Below are 13,437 nucleotides of genomic sequence, written 5' to 3' on the forward strand. Positions count from 1 at the left end.
AGGGGCAAAGAGGATTTTAGGCTGACAAAAGTCACTAAAGTCTAGAAGCATAATTAGCTTGATTTCCTATTCTTGCTTAAATGACTAGATCAGAAATAAACAGTATTAATGTAATTATACAGGATAAAGTGAAATAATGCACGTGGCAGCTTGAAAAGCATAATTCATGATAAAACAATAATTTAGAAAATTATTTTCCATAAACTTTTCTGAAAATTAAGAGTATTTATATACTTCCACTTAGCAATTATTGTTCTATTCATTCTTCCTCCTAAAGCAATGTATGAGTAATCTTTTCCCAATTTCATTTTTTTGACCTAGTTTTAATGTTTATCACTTAAGACCAGTCATTACCATCAAAATTCCCCATGTATCATATTTCCTAAATCCTCCTATGCTACCAAACAGTGTGTTATCTGCAGCTGCTCCATCTTTGAGATGTTCTATGGCTCAGCTCCCTCTAATCTTCCAGAAATCAAGCTTCCTGAACCTCCCAAAGCTGTATTCAAATGCATACTACAAAGAAGCACAATCCTATTCTTTGGATTCTTGTGACAACATTCTTTTGCCCTCTATTTACGGCTTTTAGAAAATTTATGATCCTTCTTTTTAAATAGAACGCTTTCTTTAATGGAATCTGTCTTTTCTGCCTCATGATTTTCTTAAAGAATCACATATTCAGTTCATGAATTCCTGGTAAACCAAACTACCTTCAGAGAGTACGTCGACAATCTTGAAAATAAAGAATGTTATTAAGTCTTCTAAGTCATTCTGCACTTACATCATTTAAAAGGATTATATTGTAATTTTCAGACTCATATTCTCTCTTACTCCCAAGTCACTATTAATGTACTTCCTCCTCAGGTTTAGGTTCTATTTTATTTTTATGTCATTGCACAATTTACTAAAACCTTGCTAACATTTTACTGCTCATGTCAATAAGTCACCAGTATACCTTAAGAGCAATGAAGAAATACCAAGGAGATGGAAGACACATTCTTCACCATCACAGGATTTATAATCAAGCTGACGAAACAAACACATACAAATGAAATAATAATACCCTATCAGAGTTGCAGAATTCTACAAGCAAAATTTATTAGTATCCCTTTTCCCATTTGTTCCCTTTTCCCATTTGTTCCTTATAACCACCTTGTTATGTAAGTAATTTAGCTATACACTCCTTCCCTTGTTTTACATCATGGAAACTGAGAACCAGAGTAATCCTCTCAAAGTCTCACAACAAACATGTCCTAGACAAGGCACAAGACTCCAGAACATCCAACAGCTGATGTAGTGCTTATGAACACACAAAAATCAACAAAAGAAAAAAATATTTTTAACTATATTAAGGTACATACATATACATATGCATAAGTGAAGACAAAATATGGTGAAGATATTAATTAAAGCTGCTTGGGAATGATGCAGGCAGGCTTCCTGAAAGAAATACGTTCCAGAAAGGTGGATGTTATAACAAGGGATAATAAAGAGCCAATCTACAGGAACTGACCCAGAAAGAAAGCCAAGAATGCATAAAATATTGTGAATGAAGGAGCTGAGAAATGTGTGGCTAAATCTAAATAAGAATTGACAAATATTCATATAATAATTATATAACAATTAAAAGGAAAAAATTAAAAACAATGTATACTCAAAATAAAAGACAATAATAATTTGAAAGATGAAGGCGAAGAGAAGTCCTTGAATTAAATGAAGAAAGGTAAAGACACGTATAAGCTTCTGGAATTTATTAAGTCAAACACTGATGTTAAAAATGTAAGAGTAATCGATTAACAGAAAATCTTCCAAATCTGTAGGAGGAATCCAAGAGATTAAAGAAAAGTCCAATCAATCCAAAACCTGGAAAAACAAAAGAAAAAAAACTAGAAAAACAAATATTAAAAAAGGGCATTTGAAAATGGAAAATAAGATGTACTAACTAAATCAAAATGTAATTAATCACAATAAATATAAACAGATTAAACTTGCCTGTTAAAAAGACTTTCAGAACCCATATACTACTCATAAAATATATATTCAGAAATATACAGACCAAATACACACCAACTATACAAAAGCTAATTTAGCTACAATAGTATTGAGCAAACTAGACCTTAAGCAAGAAAAGCATTGTTAGGGATAAAGAAAGTTAGAAAATAATGTAGAAGAAATCTCCCAGAAACAGTAGCAAAAAGATAAAGGATTGAAAAATAGGAGATTTAAAAAAACAAAACAAAACAGAAATCCCAGGACTGGTCCCATTGGTACAATATCTGAATAAAAGGAGTTCCAGAAAGAGAGAACATTTAGAAAAGGCCAGAGGGCTGGAGAAAATCATAATAGGAAAAATACTAAGACAGTAGTCATTCTTTTCCAAACTGAAAAGAACTACCTAGTTAATACCCATCAAAACTGATGAAAATAGACCTGTGCAAAGGCATATTATCAGAAAGTTACAGAACATTGGGACAGAGAAGACATATAAAACTTCCAGAAGGAGGAAACAGGTTACATGTAAAGGACCAGAAATAATACTGACTTCTGTTTCTTATCAGAATTACTGGAAGATAGAGTACAACAGCATCGTATCTTTCAAAATTCTGAAGGAAAATTATCTCTAGCCAAGAATATTATAGCTAGCTCAACTATCAATCAGGTGAAAGAGTAAAGAGAGGTTTGTTTAAGAAAATGATATTGATAGAATACCTCTTGCATCAATGTAATGAAGGGAGATTTGGATAATTGTCAGAGAACATTGTGGTTGGATTAGTGATAAGAACACAGAAGACATAAAATCAGACAGTTATCAGCTTCCAGAAAAATGGAAAGTACAGAAAAGGAAAAGTATAGCATGTTACATGCTACAAGGATCAGGTATAAAGTGCATATTTGCTGTCATAATAATAACACTTGGCCAGGCCCAGTGGCTCATGCCTGTAATCCCAACACTTTGGGAGACTGAGGCGGGCAGATCACTTGAGGTCAGAAGTTTGAGACTAGACTGGCCAACATGGTGAAACCCCGTTTCTACTAAAAATATTGTTTAAAAATTAGCCAAGTGTGGTGGTGTGCACCTGTAGTCCCAGCTACTTGCAAGGTTGAGGTAGGAGAATCACCTGAACCTGGGAGGCAGAAGCTGCAGTGATCACACCACTGCACTCCGACCTGGGTAACAGAGCAAGACTCTGTCTCCAAAAAAAAAAAAAATTAATAATAAAAACATCAACACTTAATATTTATTGAATCAAAAGGATGATATATTGTAAGAATGAAGTGATAAAAATGGTGCATGAAAATAGTGAGAGAAAGTAGAAAGGGAAGCTAAAATCTCACCTTTCATAGTGAGAAGTCAAGGACAAAACCTAAGATTGACAAAGAGGTAGATATGTAATCATGTTGTTTGGTGACATGGAAGCAAATAATAAAAGAATCCCCTGAAAAATTTGAAAGTGGTTGCCTGTAGGGTCTTCTCTTTTTTAAAATGAGACATTGCCAACCATTCTTTATAGAGATTTTGCCAATTCATTCTACCCTGAGCAGTATACGAGAGTGACATGCCACATCCCACTTGATCAACTGAGGTCCTGTAAATAGTAGAAGCCAAGCCAGGGTTATTTACACAAGAATTTCACTGAGGTAGATGTCTGGGAAGGACAATGTAGGGAGCAGAGGAACAGGAAGAGCCTTTGGACTATAATGCAGGTCTAACACCTGTGAAAGAGGGAAGGAAGACTCAGGTAGGAAGAAAGAGCTTATGCTTTTACACAGTAAATAGACAGTCCCAGAGCAAAAGTGGCAGGTATGAGCAAGTTATAGTATTCCCACCATACTCAGACATTGCCTGGGACCAGCCCTGGGGAAATGTGTGAGCCCAGCTTCAATATGTGAGCTGCAGCAGATCAGAAAAGGCAGCAGCCTTCAGTTAACTGTGTTCAGTGACGCACTGGAAAATGATTAACAACTGGCTCTATAGAAAGTTTTTTACAAAGGCCTTGATTTGTAGCTTTTGTTATTTACTGTAGTGTAAATACTCCCACTCTGGCCAATTTCAAGCTACCACTGTGAGATCACTAAATGCTGACTTGGGAAGAGATGCCAACAGCAGGCTTTCTAAAGCCAGGAGCCGGACCAAGGGTGCCGCTGACTGTGCTCCACACAGCCAATGTTTATAAAAGGAGATTTCAGCAGTTCACCTACTTGGCTCCTACACTCAACAGCCTAGTGTTCTAACATAGTTTTGATCTTTGCAGTGTGATAAATGAAAATAGTATTTAGTGTAGATTTACTTTGCATTTCTTGAACATGAGCAAAGTTGAGAATCTTTTAATATATATAATTGCAGTATTATATACAATTATAAATGTATTTATTACACAATGTATTTACTGTAATACTAATCAAGCCAATCTTTTGATTATTTTTAATTGACAGAAATAATTGCATGTATTTACTATGTACAACATGTCGTTTTTAAGTATGTAAGCATTGTGGAATGACTAAATCTAGCTAGTTAACATATGTGTTTCTTCACATAGTTATCATTTCTGCAGTGAGAACACCTTACACCCAATTTCTTAGCATTTTTCCAGAATGTAATATATTGTTAACTATAGTCGCCATGTTGTATAATAAATTTCTTGGATTTAGTTCTATCTAACTGAATTTTGTATTCTTTGTCCATCTCCCCTTTCGCCCCACCCCTAGTAACCATCATTCTACTCTCTATGAGATGAACTTTTCTAGATTCCACATGAGTGATTGCTTTCATTAAAATCTTTAGGCCTAGGTTCTAAATAACCAAAATCTCAATGTATTCATGTAATCATCCATGTAGTGTGCAAAATATAAATACTGCGTATTGTCCCCTATCATGTGATTTATATTTTCAGAATTAACTCCTTGAACCCACTCCAGAAGATAAATTTGGAAAAAAAAAATAAATCTTTGAAAGCTTGATATAGGTGGAATCAAAACTTGTAATATAAATTACTATGATTTCTTTTTTCCCATAATTTATAAAATAATAATTACATGTACTATATCAAAATACAATGTCTACACTTAAATTTGGGGAAAATAATGTTTATAGTATTATTACAGTTGATTAAATGTAAATATTTTATGGAAAAAGTCCCTGAAGAAAAGTTTCAATCTATCTCCCCACACACATGGAGTAACAACAGCAACAATAACACCACAGTGGAGAATTTTCCATCTGAGCAGTTTACAGAGTAGAAACTACAGGAACATCTTAGGACAACTGAGTTAGTAACATTATCATTATGAATACATTTTCATAATAGATCATTTCTATACTGACTCTATTATATATTATGAATTGAAATTACTGGTTGTAACCTATTAGCCTGGTGTAACAACTGAAATATAATCCACTATTAAGTTAGAGGCTGAGAAGCTGTGGAGGAAGTGGTTTTTTAAGCTTTCACATGTTTTAAGTACTTCTAGGTGCACTGATAACACTAGAAAAGCAGAATCTTAAATTAGACCAGACATCAGAAGTCACCTGATACGGTTGGGCTCTGTGTCTCCACCCAAATCTCATCTTGAATTGTAATCCCCACATGCCAAGGGAGGGACCTGGTGGGAGGTGATCAGACCCTGCGGGCAGTTTTCCCCATGCTGTTCCCATGACAGTGAGGGAGTTCTGGTGATTTTAAAGGTGGCAGTTTCTCCTGTGTTCCTTTTTCTGTCCTGCCACCATGTGAAGGTCTTTGCTTCTCCTTCACCTTCCACCATGATCATAAGCTTCCTGAGGCCTCTCCAGACATGCAGAACTGTGAGTCAATTAAATCTCTTCTGTTTATAAATTGCCCAGTCTCAGGTTGTCTCTTTATAGCAGTGTGAAAATGGACTCACGTCATCCAATACCCACAAATATATTCATACAAAATGTAAAGCAAAAGCTATGAGGAAGAAACCAAAGTGGCAAACATTCAAGAATTGCTCTTTCATGAAAGTGTCTTATCTTTAATGTTAACTCTACCACTGTTATCACATGTGTCTTGAGAGGAGGAGTCCAAAGATCTGTGAATGCGTAGAGTTTTTAAATGCTGCAGCTTTTCAAAGAAAATGCATCTACTTATTAGGTTGTTATAAAAGTAAACGTGGTTTTTGCCATTAAAAGTAACTGAGAAAACCACAATTACTTTTACACCAACCTAATATCTTCTTTCAATAAATTATCTAGTTTGTGAACCATATCTGACTTCAAATACAAGCCACTTTTCTTCTCCTCCACTTTTTCCATCCACAACCTCCAATTTCTAGCAATTAGCACTTTCAACTAGATATCAAGGAAAAGAAATAGATAATAACTAATTTAAAGTAATCAAATACAAGACTTTTTGGCAAGGGTTTCAAGAAAGTTAAAAGTGGTGGCTAAAAAGAGGTTTGGATTATCTGTGGAATCCATTTATCCTGATGTTTTCAAAACATATGACCCATAGTACTGAGAAAATCAAAACAAAAAACTTACCTCATCCACATTTTCAAAGGCATTGATGATGTCATAAGGTAAACAAGACAGCAGATCGATCACAAACCAAGTTTTCAGATAGTTCATCCTTATGAGCTTAGGGTCAGAAATGACCTCTCCACCAGGCCCCACGAAAGTCGTGTGAAAATTTAAAACGATGTCAACCAGAAAAATAACATCCACCACACTATCCAGTACCAGCCAGGCTATGTTGTTCTGCTTCGTTTTGAAGGAAACGTTATAAGGAACCATAATGGCGGTGTAGAAGGTAAGAATTAAAATCACCCAATCCCAAGTAGTTTTAAAAGCACAATAATGTAAAATAATGTGTGGTGGAGTCTTTGGTGCTTCTTGTTTATACTGAGGAAGGATATCTGATCCCAGCTGAAGAACCTAAAAGAGAGAAAGTGTGTTTATAAATGACTAGGTTATCTCTGCCCAGTCAGTGATGAATTCAAATTTACTGGCAATCAAACCACATCCAGTCATGCTCCATAGTTTTGCCTCCCTCTTCTCCTGAATTGTCCCAAAATTTGTTCAGAGGAAGTCATTCCAAGTCCAGTCACTCCACCAAAGCTGATCTGTCTGCTGTTCCATCTGGCCTACTATGACGCATTAACCAACACTGATCCACTACACTGCTGGATGTCCATTTCTGCAAGTGCCTCCTGCACACTCACTCTGCAAGCCTGCCTACAATCACACCTCTCATGGACTGTCCAGCAGTTATTTGAGTGACACACCATTATCTATTCTTCATACACATTTAGCACCTCAGGAAGCATAATTTTGATTCTGATGGCCTCGCTGAACCCTGGCATCCCACTGCTGGTGATGTTGTTGTTGAGTGATACTCAGCAAGGTCCCTGGTTCAGCAGTGGAAAGGGCTGTAAAGAGTATTGCCTGCTTTTTTCCTTTCTCCCTTCTATCTGGACTTAAAGAATATTGTCTGTCTTGCCCAAATGTAAATTTCCCTTAGGGGTAAAAAATACTAAATATTCAAGTTTGTTTCTGTACACCTATTTGACAAATGGAAAAATTTCAGTATAAGGTTGTATGAACTTTGAATTACTCTAATTAGGTCTAATTATAATAGAAAACAAAGATAAAAAGCAGATGACAGAACAAGAGTAGAGGTTTGTGTACCCCTGGGCAAAGGTAACAAACATGGGCCACAGCACTACCTTCTAGAACCTGGAAATTGAGAATTCTAAAAAACCACTGAAGGGGCAAATCAAAAACTTCCGCCCCATACCATCAGTGAAACCAAAGACAATGTATGTGTTAAAGAATTTGGTAAATGGAAATTTTTTAATGTTTCCAATACCTTTGCCCAACGGAGGATTCAATTATTCAGTGTCTCTAGGACTAATGGAACCCAGGAGGTAGGAGTCAAAAAGTCCAAATTATAAAATCATAAATGCATTAACTATTTATATGTCGAAATGAATTAAAATAAAAATACTTGTTAACATGTAACCCTAAGTTAGAATATATGCCACAAAGCGAAACAAATAGACTAGCATCTTTGGAAGCTTGGGAGAATATCCTAAAGTTCCTCTCATATACAGAACTTACATATCTGAAAACTAGGAATATAATATCCATTGTCACTATTTTTGATGTGGAAAACATCATTGGTGGTCTCTTTAATTGTATGTTAGAATTGTTATTTTTATTTTGTAGGTTATAAGAATATTTGTAAAGATATTTTATATATTTGCCATTATTAGTAACTTAATTATATTTTTCCCATAATGTCTTAAATTACTTAACAGCAAATTATCCTACCAGGAGCATAAGCTTCATGTTGGGATGAAGTATTACATATATACAATTGTACATAATTATGGCTTTTCTTTTGCCTTTCAACCACTAGCCTGTCAGTTCCAATTTCACTGTGTTAAACATGAAAACTGCCTTCACATTCAATGTTAGTAGTTTACCATTTATATACACGCAGTTTATGTTTAAGCACAAATCAAACTTGGGAAATAAGAACAAACTCAGTGCTGGGGTACATTACCACCTTCCTGGACCCTAAGCCTTCGTGCCTTCCTGGACTCCTTCCTCCCATTAAAAAAGTAAATTTAAAAAAAAAAAGCCAGTTGCAATGGCTCACATCTGTCATCCCAGCATTTTGGGAGGCCAAGACAGGCAGATCACTTGAGGTCAGGAGTTCAAGACCAGCCTGACCAACATGGTGAAACCCCATCTACCCTAAAAATACAAAAAAATTAGCCAGGCATGGTGGCAGGTACCTGTAGTCCCAGCTACTCAAGTGGCTGAGGCAGGAGAATCGCTCGAACTTGGGAAGTGGAGATTGCAGTGAGCTGAGATCACACCACTCACTGCACTCCAGACTGGGCAACAGAGCAAGACTCTGTCTCAAAAAAAACAAAGTGTGTGTGTGTGTATATGTATATACATATACACACACACACACTTTGTAGCAGTGCTGTTATTATAGATAATAACAGCACTGCTATTATTATATATATATTATATACATAATATATATATTATGTTATTATATATATATATACACACACACACTTTGTAGCAGTGCTGTTATTATAATAATAACAGCACTGCTACAAAAATAAATATACTAATATCACACATTCAATGCTTGTTTGTACCTAAAAGTTACCCTTTTTTCTTCTGGTGTTAATAGAAATTGAAACATCTTGTGGGCCTGTAAAAGCATAGTGGGGCCCGTGTGGACACTGTGCCTACCATGCTAACAGATGTCAGCCTTGCTCAGTACCCCAGATTAATGCAGGTCTCCTCTAATGATGGAATGGCATCACCCTGAGTTCAGAACTTCTTAAACCTGGCTATACATGAGAATCATCTGCGGAAGTTTTAAAAGAATACAGTATACCTATACCTAGACTCCACCCTGGAGGATAATTAAATTAGTCTTGTTTGGGTTGTCAGAGAATCTATATTTTCAAATATTCCCAGGTGATTTCAATGTACAGCCCAAGGTAAGATCTCTGTCTTACATTTCTTTAGACATCAGGACGCAATTCTCTAGACAGTGATTTGCATATGTAAAGCCCTCCAACAAATGCAAGATGAGGACAAGGAGGAGGAATAAGAAGAGGAGGAGGAAAGGGTAGAGGAGGACAAGGAGGAGGAAGAAGAGGAAAATGGCAAGAACAACAAAAAATAGTGTGTTAAGTGTTTGGGCTTGATCTTTTTCATATGCAAAGCACTACCTTAATCTTCACTCTGCCCCTAGGCTCTTTTATAAAACAGTGAGTAACAGACTCTTCACTTTCATTGTTATTTCATTTGTGCTTTTATAAGCAATAAGCCTTTGGTGGACAGAGGATGAAATCACATTTTTTGATGTATTTTTGTACCAATACAGACACATTCTTCCTCTCTGAAGATCTAAGAGCATTGACTCCAACAAAGTCAGGCCCACTGACTGATGTGGCAGGGTGCATATATTTATCTCTACACAACATAAAAGTGAACAAGCTGAAGGCAATCAGCAGGGTGTCAACGCATGTGGAAAATTAATTAACTACCTATGCGGAAACTGGAATCTTTGAAACTGGGGATCAGCTCCAAATTTGGGGGATCAGGTAGAATGGAGATTAAATTTATCTGTCTCTGAAAAACTGAAAGAGCCTAAAATTCCCTAGCAAAACCAAATACTTGTGTTGAGCAAATTATGTGAGTTTTGAGTGCCACTGGAAAAATAATATTGTACTTATTTGGTATTTCTTTTATGTCTATCTTTGGAGATCTAAGAGCATGTACTGCAGGTACTCAGACTAAACCTCTATTGACAGTCCTGTTATTATTCTGTATGCTCTCTGAAATCGACCCTAAGATCTGACAGAAAGCAGTTTTCTATCAGAATCGGGTTTATGAATAAGGGATGACTGATAAAGAAACTAACATTAATCACAGAGCAAAGTAAAAAAAAAAAAAAAACAGATGGGATGAAATTAGCTTCTCAATAATAAAAATGAGAAAATGTCAAGGGGAAAGTTTCTTTCTTTTCCCCTGACAGAGAGAAAAAACAATCCTGAGTGATTCTGGATGCCAAAGGAGAAGATTTTCCTCTCTACGGGCCCCTTCTACTTGTTCTCGCTCTGTTGTATAACAGACAAAAGAAAAGCCCTGAATAAGGTGTGGCTAAGACCCCAAAGGAATCGTGACTATAAAAATCAACAATCACAGAAACAATCTCCTAAATTTCAGCTTGATTTATAGAAAGAAAATGGCAACTCTAGGCAAAAGAGGAAATAGCTCCAAAACTTAAGCATTTTTGTAAAAGAAAGATATATCTCATTGTCTGCTTTAAATCTTGTACTAACTGCATATTATCTTTTAAATATTGTGATTATTATTACTAGCTAATATTTAGCTATATTCATGTCTTATTTTGGTCTTCAGAAACATGTCTGTACATTAAAGGATTCATCTTTCCCCAAGCTAACAGTGCTATTTAGAGCAGAAAACCAAGTCTTTTTGTTAGCCATGGTCTAAGAAAAACTCCAGAGTCTTCCAAATTCAGGGAACATACTTTACTTTTAAATCTCCTCAAACCAGATTCAATATTTACAATGAGTTTAAGAAAGTTACTCTGAAGTGCCTCAACTCACTTTTCTGCAACAGAGAAAATGACAAGCATTTGGATTTTATTTTATCTTTCTCTCTTTTGGTAAAAGTTACCTGAGAATGCTTTGTGAGTACAAATGTAGGGCTCAGCATAGTTTTGGCAGCTTAATGAGCTTTTTGGTATCTTTCATATGAGTAATACAAATTACGGTTATAGAAGACATGTGAACAATAAAGCTATTAGTGGCCTCAGAGTTCTGTCCTCATTTTTTTTCTCCTTAGTCTCAGGGTAACATCGTCTAGTCACATGACTTAGCAGCCATAACTGTGAGGATGACACCGAAGCCTAAAACTCAAACTCAAATATCCTTCCAGAGTGCCAGACCCATAAATCTCCCTGCTGTTCAGGCATCTGCACTAGGACTTCCTATAGGGCTCTTCAAACTTAGTATGCCAAAAACCGAACTCATAGTCATTGTCCTCAAATCTTCTTTCCTTCCTCTTACAGTTGTCATTTTATTAACCAACAGCACTATCTACCCTGTCGTCTAAATCAAACACATAGAACTGGCCTGGACTCAACCCCTTGTTTCACACACTATTCTAATGTATCAACAAATGTGTTCACTCTAATCGTAATGTGTCTGCAATCCCACTTCTGCTACCACTATCTTGCTGGCAACCACGGTCATTCTAACTGACTTACCTCTAGGACTTCCTGACTGGTTTCCCTACCTACCCATTCCCCACAGAGCCACTAGGTCAAGCAGGAGTTTTTAATCATTTTGTGCCTTGGAACTCTACGGCAATCTGGTAAAAACTATGAACCTCTTCTTAAAGTTTTTGAATTAACACAATAAAAACATGGAATTTCACAAGAAACCAATTAGGGCCCACCTCCCTTTGAGAGATTATTTTGAGGCACAAAGGTCATTCTCCTGGCACATGAGACACCAACCACCACCATTTCATTATATGCCACCGTACTTTCTCCTTCCCCATCTGAATTCAGCTACACTAAAGTCACACTCAACATCATCATACGACCTCATCTCTGAGCCTTTGTACATGCTGGCCTCCCTGGCAGGAATAAACTACATCCCTTCTTTATCTGACTAACGCTTACATTTTCCCCTCAAGATTCACTCAGCCCAGGTATCATCTCACTCAGGCAGCCTTCCCTAGGGCCCCATGTTTGGGCAAATTCTCCTGCATGGGCTCCCACTGCACCCTGTCATAGTATTTTCCACATCCTATGATCAGTTTCCTCTGTTGGATATTTAACTCCTTGATGACAGAGCCCATTTCTTACTTATCTTTACATCCTTTGCAGAATGCCAGGCACAGACCACACCCTCAATACATGTTTGCTGCATATATGCAGGAAGCAATGAATGAACTCCCTATCTCATATGCTCAAAGAAAACCTTATACTCTATAGACATGACCTGCGATGTCAAAAGCTGCATTCCCATTTCAAAAGTTGGAGAGAATAAACAGAAATATTTGGGATTTCTATATTTCTACAAAGGAAATACAAATTATCAGCTAAGTATTTATAAGATCATAGCCAGATATATCTATATTCAATCATTTTGGGGAAGAAAAATGTACCAACACCACCATCTTGGGAAGCAAAGTTCATCTCATACTTACTTCAGCTAATCTTGAATGTTTGTGAACCACCTCTGTTTTATTCATTGGTGTGAGCTGCTGCAAAACACTTCGGCTATTTGTCAAAGCCCGTGTCAATCGGGCAAATTTCGTCCAACCTTAAAAACAAGAAAAGAAAAGTCTCAGTTTTTCATACACTATGAATAAGGAATCCAACATTCTTGATAGTATTAAAAGGATCTTACCAACCATATAATATCCAAAATGAATGCAAAGTATCAAACAGAAGTATTTTCTTTCCTTCTGTATAGACATGCTCATATATTTGAAGGTAGCTATAAAATAATTAGTAATTTTTATGTGTGACCTTTGTGTTTTGCCCATATCTGTGATATAGTCCCTGCAGCCAAGGAAGCTAGCTGTCTACAAAACTCTGTGCTCCTCTTTGCATTGTATAGGTTTCTTAACTGGGTAACAGCAGTCCAACCAGGAACATATTTCCCAGAATTTCTTGCATCTTAGTATTGCCTATGTCCCTGGTTCTCACCAACAGAATGTAGACAGAAGTAATGTGTGTCAATTCCATGCCATGATTTAAGAAGTAACTCTGACCTCTCCATAATTTCTCCTTCTTTCTACCAGCTGGAAGGATGCACAACAAGCCCCAAGTGGACAGCAAAGCTGCTGAATAACTGTGTGGGAAAATGCCATATGCCAGCCAGGATCCTTGGCCTTGG

At 36.5% G+C, this 13,437-nt stretch overlaps 1 protein-coding gene across 1 annotated transcript in view; it reads right to left on the reverse strand.

Moving 5' to 3' along the window:
- The window catches only part of KCNH5 (potassium voltage-gated channel subfamily H member 5), a 357,848-nt gene that overhangs the window by 281,890 nt on the left and 62,521 nt on the right, over positions 1-13,437 (reverse strand). Inside the window, exons 5-6 of the mRNA XM_012464182.3 lie at positions 12,743-12,858; positions 6,500-6,892 (exon numbers count right to left, since the gene is read on the reverse strand). Of these exons, the coding sequence (XP_012319605.1) occupies positions 6,500-6,892; positions 12,743-12,858 (509 nt within the window). The remainder of the gene's footprint in view (positions 1-6,499; positions 6,893-12,742; positions 12,859-13,437) is intronic.

The sequence above is a fragment of the Aotus nancymaae genome, unplaced genomic scaffold (genome assembly GCF_030222135.1).
Source record: "Aotus nancymaae isolate 86718 unplaced genomic scaffold, 86718_ANA_hifiasm-v0.15.2.pri h1tg000011l, whole genome shotgun sequence".
NCBI classification, from domain to species: Eukaryota; Metazoa; Chordata; class Mammalia; order Primates; family Aotidae; genus Aotus; species Aotus nancymaae.